Raw genomic sequence first — 17,312 nt, 5'->3', positions numbered from 1 at the left:
CTGGCCAGCATAATTTAATGGATAGTGATCAGTTCTGTAAGGTGCTTTATTTTGTGCTAGAAGACCTTTGGTTCACCTAGTGATAGCAAACTTGTTTTTGACTTGTTCCTTGGCAGAGTTTATTCCTATTCTACTGGCTCTTTTGGGGGGGGGGTTTGGAGGTGGTTGGAGGGATTATCCCTACCTTCATCATTGCTATGAAGTCTGAATTTAACCATGGGCAGAGTTTACCTCCTGAGCTGTCTAGGGGTGTTGAATTGTATGTTGGTGTGGAGGTGGAATAGTCGAAAGCTCCAACTGCACCCTGTATTGTAGAGGGTTGTCCAGTCTAATTTGGCTTGCTTGTATGCACCTTGTTAGATCTACAGTTGGTCATCTAGCATGCGGCATTTGATCCCCATTTGGAGCCTGAATCACTACCCTAATGTTGGAAGTTGCCATTAATAAGTCTCTGCAGTGTTGAGAGCAGTTTGGCTATGTATGACACTTGCATGAGTTCACCTAGAGTTACTAACGTCAAAGTTCAGCTGTATTAACTAACATGGTACGGGTTTTCTGGAAGTAATTTACCAACAGTCTTCAGTCCTATTATTTGATAGGAAATGGTGTTGGATATCCCTTTATGATCTAATGTTTAGGGAAACATGTTTCAGTGGGTCCTCTGAAATACAAATGCCATAACTGTTTATAGTTGAAAATACAGGGTTAAATATTAGTGGTGGTCTCCCTGTCTAATCCTTTGTTTCCATATTCTGCAACTTCAGTTCCTGAAACTGTATCCATAGACCTTTCATTCGTATTTTTTGAGCCTATTTTGTTAACTGTTCCATTTTGATAGATATTTTGATTTGCGTTGCAGTTTCTGGTGTGAGTAAACTGAGTTTTATGGGTTCCCCTTCTCCCTGTGAGTTCTTTAAGTACGTGGTCAGTTTTCTGTCTTGTACTGTCCATCCCTGATCAGATAGTACTTTGAGTTTTTTCCTCCCTGTATCTTGGACTCCGCCCACCCTACCTACACATGCACATTTTTGTATTCTCTCATAGGTTCATAGGTTCGTGCTAGACTAACTGCTCTAGCAAGCAATTTTAAGCCTAGCCAGTTATCCCTTGTGAGACTCAAACCCTGTACCTTGTGTTTGTAAAGCAAACACCTTAACCATTAGGCCACCCTCCCAACTCTCTCTCTCGACAGGCCAGTCAGCTGCACACTTCAATCTACAGTTTTGCTAGACTTCACCTTTTTTTGTTCTGGTTGTCAAGTTTTTTAAAGCTTTTTGGAACGCTCACCTGGTAACCTATTGCTATGTTAGATGGTTCAAAACATTAAAACGTAGTCTTAATATTTTGTCAACCAGTTTTCCTGCCATTTACTATCTGGTTCATCAGCATTTCTTCTATGGGTCCCTTCACCTGTGGGGTAGAGTACATAAATGCAGGGTTAGAAATGTGCAATCCTTGCCTTGCTCCATTTTTTTTTCTGTTAAGGCCGGCTATTGTAATACTGCTCCTTGTCTCCTTAAGACTGGTTGTAGTTACACTACAGTTGAGCTTATAACTGTTTCATCTTTGTTTGTGTTCAGATTGTACAAGTAATCTTGTTGCTTCTCTGGTGGGGGAGATACTGTGGTACTATCGGAGTCTCATCACTTGCTCTGATTTTTATGGCCTTCATTTGCACCCTTTTGTGACTAGTTGCTTGCTGTCAACTGCTTCAGATTTGACAATTATCCTGGCTAGACTGCATATTGAGAAACTAGTTCACATAGAGCATTTTCACTTAAGCTATATCATGCTGCTTCATAGACCTCTATAGGCATCTTAAAGTAGCTTAGGGTTTCTTCCATTGAGTAGCACCATACAAAATGCAAATTTAAAGTTGGTTGTGTATAAACAGGGCAGCTTCTGTTTTGTAAAAAGTTTAAGTTAGATTTTTCTGCAGTAGCTGCACAGTTTGCAAAAACAGCTTATCAGAAGGCTAAAACATTTTTTTTTTTTTTGCATGTGGGAGGGCTCCATCACATCACCTGCTGTACTTTGAGATCGCACAGCAGTGGCTGGTGGATTCCCTTTCCTCAATGAGGAAGTGTGGTTATGCAAAATCATGAATTACTGCTGTCTGTAGAATATGGGACAACCACGAAAATGTAGCAGATCTGTCTGTTTTTCCAAATTTCTTTGGCTTGTATTGCTACTAGCAGTCACACTGTATGGAAACTGCAGGGACAGTAAGTCCAAAATATGTATCCAGAAGCGTGCTGGTTTACTGTCCCCAAAACCACAAAAACACAATCCTCCAAGCTAATTTTAATAAGAGTATTTTATGGAGGGGACCAGTTGTTGAATACCAGTGACAGTTACCGGAAACTTTGTTCTGAACAGCTGTCTCATTGTTGAGGTTGCCAGTATGATTCTACAAGATACTTAGATTGGCAAGGAATTGCTGAAGACAAATTAAATTCAGTTTTGAAAATCTATTGCTGTAAGTCTGCTCAGCAGTTGGATGTATAACCTCTTGTTTTGCAGGTTTTTGTTTTAAATCATGGTGGTCACATTAATTTTATAAATACCTTATAATTCAAGAGGTGGAGTAGTTTTGAGGCTTTTCTGTGCCTGCAAATGGTGAGACTGAATTAATCCAAAGCCAAGTTTACTTTTTGTACAGAAAAACTATTTGGTAAATTAACCGTGCTGATGCTGGAATAAGATTCATGCTTTGGAAATTTAATTGTAGGAAGGCAAAAGGTGTCTGTTTATGGACTTTTGTTAAGAGCAGTGTGTGAAAGTGGGCCAAAATCAGTAGCAGAAGATATACTGGCTTTGGGTGTGTTAACCTTGCCATTTTTAGCTGTTTTATAGTAATGTTTTATTCTACTAGTGTTGGGGTCTGTGTAGGAGTGGAATTCTGGGAAGCATCATCTCCCCAGAAGTCCGTCTTTATCCAGTTGTCTAAATTCAGTATTGCAAGGTTTCTTCCTGGCTTGTGTAATAGTCCAGTTAGAAAAATGGAAGACTGATCAGTGTAGTCTGTGGTCCGCCAGAGACCATTGTATATCTGCAGTGGGTGCTGGTGCCGTTTTAATATGTGAAGTTGGTCTTGTAGGCCCTTCTGCCTTCAGTACTGTTTAAATAACTATTTGTTTTCATTTTTTGCAGTGTGGTGTTATCAGCCCCAGATTTGACGTGCAGCTGAGAGATTTAGAGAAATGGCAGAACAACTTGTTGCCTTCTCGACAGTTTGGGTAAGCAGACTTTCTGTGACCACAGTAATGCATCAGTTTCCTTGAGCTGGACGAAAGGTTTGTCTGGACCCCCGGCCCCCAATAAATCTGTACCTGCGTATGTGACCATAGGGTTTATAGGTTGGTACTGGGCTTTCGGCCCATAGAGCCTATACAAACACAGCCATAGCCATAACAATTCCCTGGATATTTCTTCCCACAATATTTACTTCCCTGGACCCTTGTCTAGCAGGGTGACTGACATGATCCCCGGGGTAAATTTTCTATCTCCCATCCAATCATCAAGGTTGCTTTTGAAGAGGGCCAAGGGGGCGCTCTGCTTGACATGTATGGGCAGTCTATCCCAGAGTATGGGGAGTCCAATCCTTCCAGCATGTTTTGTTCATTGTGATGACAAGGTTTAGATCCCTGGAGCGCGTGGCTCTGAGGGATTGGGATTTCTTTTAAGTGGAACATGTCCAACAGCTCAGGGTTGACATGGCCTTGTATGTTAAGCAGAGATCGCCTCTGAGTAGACTATATGCCACAGAGTATAACTGGAGTTTTTTTAGACTGGCAGCATATGGTATCTGCTTTAGGCTTGTAATTCTTTTAGCGAGGTATTTCTGCTGCCTTTCCAGGTGTTGCAGATGTCTTGAGGTACATAGCAAACGGGGCGTTGTACTCTCTAATGGGTCTATTGAGGGATGAGTACAGTGGGACAATGACCTCTTTTTTTTTTTTTTTTTTTTTTCTGGTTGGAAAGCCCTTGGTGATGAGGTGTGCCACATTGGATTTCCTGACTGTCCACCTGTGTCCGTTAAAGAGTCTCCTCACATTTTCGATTAGTGTACTGCTGCAGTGGTGGTGCTGTAGCATTGTCGCCTCAGACGTTGCCCGTTTGATTCTCAGAGCGTCTTGTGTGGCGACATGTGTGAATGGGCGTTCCTTCGTTGAAGGTTGTGCGTTAGGCCCAGCAAGCCAGCACATCAGCACGTCAATCTACTGCCAATCATTAGCGGACCGGAGTTCCGCTGTGGCGACCTCTAACCAGGAAAAGCCGAAAGAAACAAGTGTACTGCCACCTATGTGGTAATTCATGGGTACATGTTTTTTTCCAAAGGGGATAACTATACATTTCTTGGCATTAAGCTTGAGCCCATGGCTCTGGCACCAGGCATCTGCAAGGCCCTTTTGTAGAATCTCCACATAATTTGGGGATTCAATAATGCCTCCCAGTTTGCAGTCATCTGCAAACTTTGTTAGCCATAGTCCTTTAGTGTTGGCCTGTACTTCAGAGAAGTAGATGCCAAACAAGAGCGGTCCCAGGACTGAACCCTGAGGTACTCCACTTGTCAATTATCTGGAGCTGGATTTGGAGTCTGCTTTTAGTCTGGGTTCTGTCAGTAAGCCAGTTGGCAACCCATCAAGTGACATAGGGAATTATGCCCAGCTTAGTACATTTGATTCCAGAGTGGGGGATAGTGTCTAAGGCCTTGGCGAGGTCCAGAATGGCTGTGTGGAACACCTTACCCTCGTCCACAGCTGTGGAGACCTGAAATCAGTTAATCAGGTTCAGGAAACAAGATTGGCCCTTCACAAACCCATACTGGGTGGGGGTCCAGTGTCTGAAGGTTGCCAATGTCTTAAGTTCCATGCCGTTGCAGATCAGGCTCATCAGACTGATGTGATGGTAGTTCCCGGGAATCAATGTGGATCCCCCCTTGTGGAGTGGGATAACTAGCTGTGCCACTCAGTGGGCACGAAGCCTGATGTGAGGCTGATTAAACATGGCACTTTGAGGTGCCACTTCATTTTAGTTCATGTAGTACACAGCCCGGGATGTCATCTGGTCCCAGGATGCTGTATTCTTGGCTTTGGAGAGTGGTTTCTGCCTGTGTGGCCATGATTACCGGAATTTGGCAATCTTTTGGTACTGAGATGGGCCCTTTAGGGGGTGAAGTTGGCACTAAATCGATCTGCCAGGATATTGGCAATATCCTTGGGATAAATATATTTAATGCCATTCTGTTGTAGTTCAGAGCGGATCTGAGCATTGCCATTTAGATTCTTGACATGCCTATAGAATGCCTTGTGGTTGTCTTTGGAATCTTTGACTGTTTTATTTTTGTAACTAGCTTTTGAGGATTTTATGCGGGATCTCAAGCTTCTTACTGAGGCTGGTGAGGAGTTTTTTGCATCCTGGGATTTTCCTCACTATTGCAACAGTTTTTTCTGTTGTGTAGTTTGTTTATAACAGGGGACCATCAGATTGACTTCCCTTTTTGTTTTTTGGAGGAGAGCATCTTGGTTCTATTTGAGATGGCACGATTCATGCATGAGTGGATGTGCTCGTACAGTGCTTTAGTGTAGGATGTAGCAGTCGAACTTTCCGATCCAGTCTGCATGGGTGTCATGAAATTTGTCACTTCACCAAAGCCAACTTCTGACTTCAGTAGCTTGAAGTTTTTTGTGGAGGTTTCCTGGTGGGGGGTGGGATCTGGATGTAAAGGGTAATTTGCTTATGGTCAGACCTGACCAATGAGGGGGTGACCACTGTTGTGACAATGTATTAGTTGAGCCAGGGTGTTGGAATTTATGAATTCGAAGAACCGTTGGGGAAAACATGGTTGGTACCAGAGTAGTTTTCCCAGTTAATGGCAGGGTAGTTGAAATCTCCCAGTGTTAGGGTGTTTGGTTGTATCTTAATATTTTCCAGTATGTTTAGAAAGATGTAGTGAGAATCTTGGCATGGTGGGGGATCTGTAGCAAGCTACAATTTGGATTGCAGTCTTACCTAGTGTTGCACCTGGAGAATTTCAGATGCATTGTTGGGCAACTAGCCTGGAGGTGTGAATATCCTTGGTGAATATGGACCCTCCTCCACCTTTAGTGTTTCGGTCTTGGTTTTGTGGCCGATAACATGTGGTAAGAGTTGTAGCCTGGTATTGCAGGGATGCTCTCTGGATCATAGGAACATACTGTGAAACTGAAGCATTGTAAAAGTGTGCGATGTCTCGTTTTATCTTAATTGTAGAATTTGTCGTGAACCATTTTCTTCTGTCATGGTGCTTCTGTACTGGTTAGGTTAGCTCATGGTATTGGCTGCTGAGCTGCAGTGCCCTCTCCCCGTTTGGGGGGGGGGTCATCTGTTTCAGGACAGTCGCTTTAGTGTTGCCTCTACTGTTATGGGGGTCAGAAGACCTGTCCCTGATTTGAAAATGTCTGGTTTTGTCTTATTTTAGTGTGTTCATTATTACATTTTGTGCTTTTTCTGGCAAATTGTTGATGTCTGTGTATTGGACTTTTGAATTTGACTTGATAGCTTAAAAGCATAGTAATACAACACCTGTTCTAACAATTTAGTAGCTGTAATCTGTTCCTGATTTTTGGTCATTTGACAGCTATTTTATAGCTTTCTTCTTGTATCTTCAGCTTATAGGCTGGGAGGTATATGTTGAACAATATGTTCTAATGTCTGAGACGAGATGAATTTTTGTGGTAGTGGTTTATGCATTTGTTCATATGATTGTAGGTACAGTATATTGGTTGTAAATTATCGTGTGTAGTGTGTATGGAGCCTTGTTTGTTGGGGGGGGGGTGCTCTCAGTAGTCCCCGATTTCATACTTTTTGATTTGAGTCAAAACTTGATAGCATTCAGAGAAAGTAGAGTAGAACTCTATTCAGACATATACAGCAAGTGCACAGCTGAACGAAGTTGCGTTTCTCTATGCTCATGTGCAAAAACATGCAATTAAAAAGTACGCAATAACATAGTTCAAGTGATCAAGGATGCAAATAACCATGCTATGCCCTTCCCAGTGGCTTCAGTGACCGCAGCCATTCTACCAGCCACACTGTTGCCTACTCCATCTCAAATACCAACAAATGTTCCAAAGTCCCAGTCCGTTCACTCCAGTCCTCTCTGCCGGCACACTACTGAGGGCCCAATGATTTAGTGGCCACAACAGTCCTCTCCTTCCACATCCTCAGATTGTCAGCCCCAACCACCAACAAGTCCAGACTAGTCTTCGACCCAACAGAACCAAGAGTCCAAAAATCCACAAGCTAGGCTGTTTCCTGCACTCGAGACAGCCATCCCTGAAGGCCCAAGATGAACATGGTCAGCTCAGGGACTGATGAAAGAACCAGTGATCCAAAATAAAGGCAAATCCACCAGAACCAAGCAGGAAAAACACCAGTGCTGCCTTCACCACACACCAGGCAACAAACAGTTCACAAATTGGATGACATGCCAACAGAAAACTACGTAGGGTACAAAAAAGTGCACACTTAGGAGCCAGTGTAGCTGCTGCCATTTGGGGTGCCACCATCTTGGCTGTCTAAAGTACGCTAAAATGTCAGCACATTAATGTGAAGCCTATTTATGTAAAGGCAATATTGGTCCTTTGTCTTCCACTATTGCTTTAGCTTTATTGATTATTTTTTTTTGCACTAAGTATGTTGCACAATATACCAACAGTGAGCTGAGAAGATCTATTGTATGGTAGTAGCATATTTTTTCGTTTGATCACAACTGTGATGTATAATCAGTCATATGTGGTTCATGGTAACGTGTAGATGTGCAGGTTGCTGTTTGCAGTACAGCAGCAGCTTTTCTTTAATCAGACTTTTGACTTGGATCAAATGAATCAAGTATACGCATCCGTAGGTTTTGCTGTAATTGCCACGTGTGGGTTAAATTGTATTGCGATTTCATTTTCATATGAGGTGCATACAGTCTGCTTGGCTCTCACAAGGGCTTGTTGGCAAGTAGAAGTGGTTGCCTTCTTATTTGTTTGTTACGTAGTCACTCTAGCTCTGCGGAGCAGGTATGCGTTGTGCAGCCAGGTGGAATGCTGTGTGTTTTTACAGGTGCACACTAAAGTTGCTGTAGTCCTGTGGTGTGAACAGTAAAGTTGTTGGAGTTGGTGTTTGGGGATGTCTGTGTTTGGAGATGGCTGCGCGGTGTAGTTGTAGCGCAATTCTTGTAAAGGAGATTTAAAGTGGAATCTTGTAAGGGGACGTATCGGCGGTAAAAAGGTTAACTGCTGCTGCTGCTTGGCCATTTTATATAAGTTTACTTTTTTTAATGCATTAACTAAACACTAGAATAATTTGTTTTAAAAGGCAATGTTCCTTTTTTTTTTTTGCAGGTGTAAAACTTTGTTTACAGTGCTCTTACTAAACAAAACTAAGATTAGAGCAGTGTTAACTATACTTGAATTGTATGGTTCTGTGATTGTGAGGTCTTCCATGGTGTCGTCTTGGGAGATGCATTGTTGGGGATAAAAATAACCATACTGTTTCTGTCCTTACAAAAATTGTGCTGCATTTTGTTCCTTTCTTGTATCTAGACTTGTCACCTTGTGTATATACCCCCCACAAAAAAGAGCAGGTAGCCTAGGGACAGACTGGCTGCAGATGGTATAAGGAAGATGGCAGTGGTTAGCATTGCTGCCTATTGTACTAGTTTTGATGTCAGGATAGACTATTATCTCTCCAACCTTGAGTTTGAGCTTTCAAAATTAGGGAGTCTTTCCACTGCTTGCAAAGTACTTGTTGAAGGTAGTTTCTTACCGAACTATATGGAGTGTCATATCTCTACGCTGACCACCTTTTCGTAGTGAATCATGGGATGAATACTCGCTGACTCTTGTGGTTCTTTTCTTAGGAACTAGCACAGTCACTATATTGTATTTCTAGCTTGTAAAACTGAAGGTTATGATGGACCAAGGGGGAGAATAGTTGGTGTAATGCAAGTGCCAGTCACCTCCCCCCCCCCCCCCTTGGAGTAGGATTATCAACCATAGTTTTCCCTAGACTTACTACATTGCATTTACTTAGTGGTTTGGTGTATGCAAAAGCAAACACCTGAACAGATTTCCATACATTAGGTACTTTTTATTCTGTAATATTCAGTATCTAATGTTTGTTCACTAGTGGGTAATTTTTCAGGATAGTGTTCTGGGGTCTTGGTTCAAGCTGTCCACTTCTCAACACCCTCACCCTGTTGTCTTTCCTTGGATGTACTGCAGTTAAGTGTGTAACAAAAAATTGCAAGTTGATTTAAGAGGCTGTGCTTGTGTATTGTAGAATGGTGTCTTGCTCTGTCCAAATGTCTTGCATACTTTTGTTTAGTTCTTAGAAAATGCTGTGTGATGACACCAAGGCGAATGCGATTTTGTTGGTTAGAGCAGAAGCACTGCTGTTTCCCTCAACCTTTGACCTGTTTGGTCTGTAATCTTGGTCATCTTGCATAGTTTTGCATTTTGGCTGTAAGGGCAGACCTACAGAAACCTGCAACTTTCTTCACAGCCTTGTCATCTGAAGAGCTAATGTCGGGCTTAAGAGGGTGCAAACAGTTTTGGGTAAGGGCGTTTGCAGGTCCAAGGAAGGGTTATGGCGGCCTCTGTTCTGTGGTAAACTAACAAAATGTGAGCACACATCTTTGGTAATCTGACAGCATATAAACTAGGGAACATGGAGACTTGCATTTGTAAACCATGTAGACTTTTGGTTGTGCATGAGATGGTGCTTCAACGTATTGTCTGTTAAAAGTTCATATGGACAGTTATCAGTGGCTTTGTATATTGCATAGGCTTGTGTGCATGCATGTCTAGTGTGCACATATTGGGTGGGAGTGTATTCCACTCTTGTCTGATCAGATTGTGCAACTGGATGCAAATGGTATATATTAAATGGATTTGTTTGAGGCCCTGTAGTAGCAGAAACTTTGGCTTTGCTGGCTGCGCAGCTTGGCAACTGTTTCTTTTGAAATGCTGTCATCAGCCATGATCTCTGGATCTGTTCCAATTTTTCCACTGCTTAATAGGATAGTGTGAGGAAGTGTGATCTGTTTTAGGTATTGGTCAGTTGTGGCTTCAAGTTTGACTTCAGAAATATGCTACTGGGAGGAAATCCTGTTGAGGGCCTAGTAAGAATGTACTTGTGAGGTTGTTTTGGATTTACTCCCTTATAGTTGGGATTGGGATTCTCCTTCCTAAGATGGAAAACAGAATGGGTCAGAATGTGGTTCCTGTGCTTATTTATATAGTCATAGGGAGTCGGATTTTGATCTTTTGAGTGACTGCAACCTAGCACATAGTATCTTTTCATACCAATCATTTTTGTGCGTTCTTTGCTGTCCTTGTAAAGTGGCTTTTGGAATGATCTTGTAAGTGGTCACGTTTGCAGATTGTGATCCACATCTTTTCCACTATCAGGGTAGCAGCTGCCCTTAAGGTTGCAGTGCATACCTGAAAATTCTGCTGCAGGTGAAGCGGCATTCAGCATTGCAGCATTTCAGTGTTACTAACTCGTAAAGTTTTGATTTTGGTGCCTTGGTGCCTTGGTGTACTGGTGCAAGTGATAATTAACCTGTTAGGTGGCTTCAACCCAATATGATCTTTTGAAGAGAAGTCTTTAACTAGTACTTTTACAGGTAATGCCCTTTCTGGGTCTGTGGTATAGTGGATATCCTGTGATCATAAGATTGTCCTCAGGTCAGTATTTGCTCAGTTCAAATCCTGTACTAGATGGTGAATGACCTCCTTATAGGTGGGTCACTTTCATCCATAAACTCCTCCCATGGGGGTAGGGTTGTGTCCTGCGTAGTCTTTAGTGAAGTGATTTGTCCCTTGCTGAGGTGGTCTTGTTCATTTGAATTACTTCTGTTTGTGCTTCCCATCACCCATTTAGAAGTCCGAGCTGACCCAGCAGAATTGGTTTGTCCCACTTGAGTTTCTGTTTTAAGGGGCTGTGCTGTTGTCTGAAGTCAAAACACAGCACTTCACACTTTCTTGTAATTCTTGCGTGTTTCACTGGTACAAACTTTCATACTTGGGCTTATGCCAACAGTAGACAAAGTATGTTTGTCCCACCCCCTCTTGGAATGTCATGTACTTGCCTATTGTGCAAAAGTTTGACATGACTCCAACATATGAGGCCGCTCAGTAAGTGACTTGTTCACTAGGCAAATGGAAACTTTGGAAATTGGATCATGACTAGTCTTAACTCTTTGCCAACTGCTAGCTATCCTTTGCACTAATCGGACAAATAGTCTCATGTACTTCTCTGTGGTTTGAACTGCAGACCCCCTTGTATCCTAAGGGGGAGAGCTGTATTTCCAAGAACAGCAAGAGACATTTTGGTGAAAAAATGGGATCATAAAGCTGGGGGGGGGTGACGGTCGGGCAAAACCTGTTGCTTCACTGACCCCAAAATAGTAGTACAGTATTTCAGTCTCCAGTTTGTGATGCTTGTCTCCAATCCCTTTACTACCTTGGCTAGAGGTCCAGATGTGCTTTGTTTAAGCTTATTTCATAAGCTGAGTGGTCTCCCAGCAGAGTAAGCAAGTGGAGTTAGAAGGGCTATAGGAGAGCGAGTGCATTTCGGAACCATCTCCCGTATATAAAGTCTTTACATCCTAGGGGCCTGGTGTTATTGATACTATGCATATATACCTTGTGTAGAGAAGACAAGTTGCACAGTACTGGTTTTTAGATTATCAGCTACTTTCTAAAACTGGTCTCTGTGTGCAATGCTGCTTGTATACTTGAAAGCTGTTCCATTCTGGCACTTGAGCATCTTGAAAAATTAACCCAGATACCTGTGAAGATAGCCACATAAAGTACTGCTGTGGCATTTTTTGTCCACTCCCTTGTTAAGCCAGCTGTTTTGTTTCTGCTGACATAATTTTATGTAGGTGTCTGCTGCAGAACAATGAGGATCTGAAGTATTGAGGGATTTCTCCCTTGCAATTTTGAGTGTTTGGGGATGTAACTGGCTGCTTTTAGGTGTAATTATAGAAAAGGTTTAACATTTGCAAAGTGTGGCTGCATGTCCAGAATTCCGTGCAGTTTGCAGTGGTAATGGGAGTGTTTTGTAAATGGTAAGAGTTAAATGTCTTCCTATTTATTTTATGTATGACAATCTGGTCTGTAAGAGGTCCTGTCTTTGATAGCTGAGATGGATGATTTCCTTCACCTATCTAGAAGAGTTGGGATTCTTTACAACGTAAACATAATGTACATACTTATAGGTAAATTTTTTTTGAAGTATCCACATTGTTCCACCTTAATACTGTCTACAAGAAGTAGAAAAAGCAACTGGGTTTTTAGTAGAAAAGTTCCCCCTTTGTCTTTCATGCACAGCACGCACCTTTTCAGTAGGTTAATCTTGAACCACATATGAGAGAAAATGCCAGTTGCCTATTTTCCTTTGCATGTGCAACTGGGTTTTTAGTAGAAAAGTTCCCCCTTTGTCTTTCATGCACAGCACGCACCTTTTCAGTAGGTTAATCTTGAACCACATATGAGAGAAAATGCCAGTTGCCTATTTTCCTTTGCATGTTTTTCCTGGGGGTATGGAAACATGTTATTTGTCCCATTTTAATACAGAAGTCACCAGATGAGCCTTTTTTTTAATGGTAACTTAAAACACCCAACACAGAAGACCTGTTTCATTTTTTTGTTTTGCTTTTCCCGGACCCTCTCATTACATCACAACTGTGCCATTTTTCTCAGATTTTTATATCTAACTAGGACAGTTAATTCATAAAAATACAAACTCCTAATTTTCTTTCCCAATGCCATATTTTGTTGTTGGCAACTACTAGCTGTTGTGTACAAGTCAGAACTACTGGAATCGCCACCTCCTTTTGCACCACATGTCTAGCATCTTTCATTTTATGAACTGCTTCACTCACTGTCTTGTACCACACTTGGTGCGTTTTTCTTTTCACACTTGCTCAGTTTTGATATGCTGACGCTTCTATTTCGTAGCATCCCACAGAGAATCGTGACTTAACAAATGGCTTGTTAATATCACTACCATAAAGTTTCACATTCCTCTCTTTTTGTCTTTTTCTCTCAGACAATTCTTGACATCCCTTCCCTTTTCTGTATTTAATTGTATAATTTGTGTTGTGATGTATCTCCTTTTTTTCTTCATTCTTTTATGTAACTTCATATCCCACTACATAACTCTTCGTAAGCTTCTTCCTTCAGCCATTTATTCTGTATAGTTACAAAATACTCTGCCATTCCATTAATCTTTTTCCATTTTGTACATTACCATTGGTATGTTGCTGAAGCAACATTAACTTTCTTAAGTAGTTATTCTCCCTTTTGTCTTAGTCATTCTGGATTTTTTTTTACTTTTCTATTCTCTCATTATCCATTAGTATTGTACATGTTTTCCATGAACAGTAGATTTGCTTGTTGGCTCTGCTTTTACATTTTTATTTACCCACATATGTAGATAGGGCCTCCCTTTCCCTCTAATTTTCTGCCTAAACAGTTATTCCTTTTTTATTATTATTTTTCTAGATCATTTTTCTTGCATTCTGATACATTTCACATTTTCCAGCACATTGTTCAGTTGAATGCTTTGATATGAGGCTGAGCAGTTCTACTTGGTGGTTGATGTATTCAGGAAAAGATGAAATTCATGACTAAATATTTTGTGAACAATTTAATATTTCTACCTGCAATAGACAGAGGTTGGGTATCATTACAGTTAGGTTTCTTTGTGCATGTTTTTAAAATTCTCTTAATACTTTATACAAAACATTGTTTTGGTGTTAATGCAAATATGAGCAAGCCGTATTTGACTTAAACTGCAAAAACACCTGGGTGTCACTCGGATGCAATGGGTTAACAGAAATCTGTATTCAGGCATACACCTCACTGTATGTTATGTCTATTCTCTCCTCACCAGTTAAATTTTTTTACACTTAAGTTCTTCCACCCTCCATTCCATAAGTTTTTCTCATCTCTAACTTTCACGATGTTAAGTCACACAGACCCTGCAGATATTTGACAGTCCTCCACTTCACCTGTTCTAAACTGCAAAGCAAAAATTTTTTAGCATTAAGTTACTACCAGAAAACACCGTTCCAGTTAAATGCCTTCATTTCATTGTCTGTTTCAAAAGTCTAATCTTTTTTTTTTTTTTTAACTTGAACCCAGAACAGTTACCAAATTGTCCCATACCTACCTGTTGGTGTCTTTGCTGGAATTATCACAGGTGATGCCTACCTGTTGGTGTCTGCTGTAATTCTCCTCATAGGTGGTCTGTTTGTTCCTGCTGTCTTTTTTACCTACTCTTATTGCTGCATGTGATTTAGTTGCTGTATTATCTGCTGCTGCAAGACTGGACACCACCTCAGTTTGTTGTCACTTTCCATTTTTGTCACTGCTGTATTTTCTGCTGTAAATTTCATGGTTCCTTTTCCACAGCACTTTCTTGGAAGTGCCGAGGATGGTAAGCTTCCATCTCAGTCACTTGGTTCTGAGCATTAACTGCTGCTCCTTTGTGCATCCATCACAAGGGTATCTGTTTGCATTCTGAAGCTCCATATCGAACTAATTTTTCTCCAAACTCTCCTTGGCTTTTCTCTTCCTCGTGCTGCTACTGCCATTAGATGTCTTCCTTGCTGCTGTAGGGAGCCCTCCTTTGCCATTTAGCAATTCCAAACAAGTTGGAAGTTCCCTGGTGCCTTAGCCAAATTTCCTGTGTGTATGTATAATATATATGTTGTGTACAGGCATAAGTATGCCTGGTGCGGATAAGGGAAAATTCCCTTTCCCTACTGTAGTGTGGTGTCTGAGGGAGAATATTGGGGGGGGGGGGGCAAAGCCCTCCTGCAAAAACAGTGTGTTTTGACTCAATTTAATGAAGGCACTTTTTCAATAAAAGTGCTTTCGTTGGTGTTTGTGCGTTTGATCATTTGATCAAATGTCCTATATCTGTAAGGCTCATTTTGGCACTGTGTAGAGTACTGTAAGGGAAGTAAAAGGTAACAAGCCCTCTTCCTCACTGTGGTGTGATCCTGGAGTTAGTATATATAGTTGGGGGGGGGCACAGGGCCCCCACCTAGTTTGTTATATATTGTTTTTCACTGAGCTTCAAAACCAATACGTTTTAAACCATATACATGTATACTTATAACACCAATGACTTAACTCTTCTTTCCAGAAGACGGTATATAGCCAAACTAGGGTTTTATGCCACCCACACCCCCAATTTGGGGGGCTGTGGCCCCACACCTCACTTAACTATAATAACTACAGGATCACACTACTGTGGTGGAAAGGGTATATACCTTTTACTTGCCTTACAGTACTCCACATGGTGCCAGTACTTCACTTAAGTGAAATGAGTTTTCGGTAATTTGAGCTTTCAGCGATTTGGTCAGGGTGAATTGCAGTTCAGTGAAATAAGCTCTGTCTGTCGCTCTGTCTGTCGCTCTGTCTGTCGCTCTGTCTGTCGCTCTGTCTGTCGCTCTGTCTGTCGCTCTGTCTGTCGCTCTGTCTGTCGCTCTGTCTGTCGCTCTGTCTGTCGCTCTGTCTGTCGCTCTGTCTGTCGCTCTGTCTGTCGCTCTGTCTGTCGCTCTGTCTGTCGCTCTGTCTGTCGCTCTGTCTGTCGCTCTGTCTGTCGCTCTGTCTGTCGCTCTGTCTGTCGCTCTGTCTGTCGCTCTGTCTGTCGCTCTGTCTGTCGCTCTGTCTGTCGCTCTGTCTGTCGCTCTGTCGAGCCAACAACCACTAAGGCTTTCTTTTAAGCCTAGCAATCCATCCCAAATCTCTTGACAAATTTGGGTACCCTTTAAATTTGGGCATGTGTTTAGGCGATGGCAGGCTGCCTGTGTCTATTCGAGACATGGAAGCCAAACCAGGGATGAAGTTCCTGTTCCCCATCCAGTTGTCTGAGTTGCACTTCAGTTTGGTTTAGGGAGGAACTCTGCCTCACAAGGATGAGGAGCTTGTTCCAGAGAAGTGTAGTCTCTGGGATGCATACCTGCCTGTCCAGCAGGTCCAGTTTATATCACAGGCAAGGTTTAAGTCTAGAACTGGTAGTGTTTTACAGATTTGTAGGAGTTCTGTCAGCATGGGGCTTGCTTGCCAGTGCCTTCTATGCCAGTCATAGATCTCCGCTAAGTCTGTAGGAGATTGGGCTTTAAGGCAGTCTGCATAGTGGAGGTTACTTTGTTTTTTTTTTTTTTTTTTTGTGTTTTTTGGTAAGGAACCTTTTGTGGACATTTGGTGGCTGGATGTACTTAGTTAGTTGCAAACCAAAGGGGGCATTGTAATCTGATGGGTCTGCCCTTCCTCAAACATTGGTGTTTGTGAGGAATCCCATTGGTCACCCAGAGGACTTTGAAATTGGCCTCTAATTTATAAAGAAATAACACCAAATAGAAGTGGTCCCAGAACTTATCCCCTGAAGGACTCCACTTGGGATTGGGGGACCCATCTTTACAGAGGCCAGTTCTTACTTCCTAGTCCTATCTGAGCCACTAGTGTCCTCCAGGTGACGTAAGGGTTTGTACCTAACCTCTTGAGTTTGTGTACAGGTGGGATAGTGTCAAATACCATTGTGTTGTGGTTTTCCTTGTGGATTATGTAGCACGGGGTTGTTTGCATATCTTGAGCTTAACTGAGTTTGATTAGAGTTCTGAAATTAGGGTGGCTTTAATTTAGTTAAAATCATTGTCTTGGGGGTGATGCTATATAAATTTTATTGTGGCATATAATGGCCTCTTTTCTCTCTCCCCTTCTCAGGTATATAGTGCTGACAACATCTGCTGGCATCATGGACCATGAAGAAGCTAGACGCAAACACACAGGAGGCAAGATCCTGGGATTCTTTTTCTAAAGTTGAAAATGCAAATAAACTATATAAAAATGGACTCTTATTCTTTTTGCGTTTTTTTGAACATTAGACTGTAAAGGCTTTTTAATGTGACAGGTGGTTATTTAAGCATAGCCTCCAGTTCATAAAACAAGTGAGTGTATGTTACACTTGGGAAATGAAACGTGAGGTGAAATACTACTGTCAGGGGAACTTCTCTGAGTATGGCATGAAACTTGTGGGCTTTGTGTATATCCAGCTTGGTTTTAGAACTGGATCTAAAAGCAAATCAATCTGTGGAGAGAATGGACTTATCGGCACTTGGCACACTGCCATGGATTTTCTGTAGCAAATTAGAAGTACTGTGGCCACCATCTTTTTACAGATGTAGCTTGTCCATAGTGGCAGTGTATGTAACATAACTTGGGAGTATGTTCCTCTACCAGCCTTAATTATTC

The 17,312-nt window shown here is 41.8% G+C and overlaps 1 protein-coding gene and 1 non-coding gene across 2 annotated transcripts in view; both read left to right on the top strand.

Moving 5' to 3' along the window:
• RPS15A (ribosomal protein S15a) overlaps positions 1 to 16,912 on the top strand; it is a 32,168-nt gene extending 15,256 nt beyond the window's left edge. The window contains exons 4-5 of the mRNA XM_044072246.1: positions 3,154 to 3,239; positions 16,785 to 16,912. Of these exons, the coding sequence (XP_043928181.1) occupies positions 3,154 to 3,239; positions 16,785 to 16,878 (180 nt within the window). The 3' untranslated portion in view covers positions 16,879 to 16,912. The remainder of the gene's footprint in view (positions 1 to 3,153; positions 3,240 to 16,784) is intronic.
• On the top strand, positions 9,373 to 9,687 carry LOC122803052. The gene has a single exon (XR_006365084.1). It is a non-coding gene; the product is annotated as a small nucleolar RNA U85 (small nucleolar RNA).
• Positions 16,913 to 17,312: the final 400 nt, after the last annotated feature.

The sequence above is a fragment of the Protopterus annectens genome, chromosome 5.part0, assembly GCF_019279795.1.
Source record: "Protopterus annectens isolate FY-2018-M chromosome 5.part0, PAN1.0, whole genome shotgun sequence".
In the NCBI taxonomy this organism is placed as follows: Eukaryota; Metazoa; Chordata; order Ceratodontiformes; family Protopteridae; genus Protopterus; species Protopterus annectens.
The sequence above is the reverse complement of the archived record's forward strand: the minus strand, read 5'-3'. Positions and strand labels throughout refer to the sequence as shown.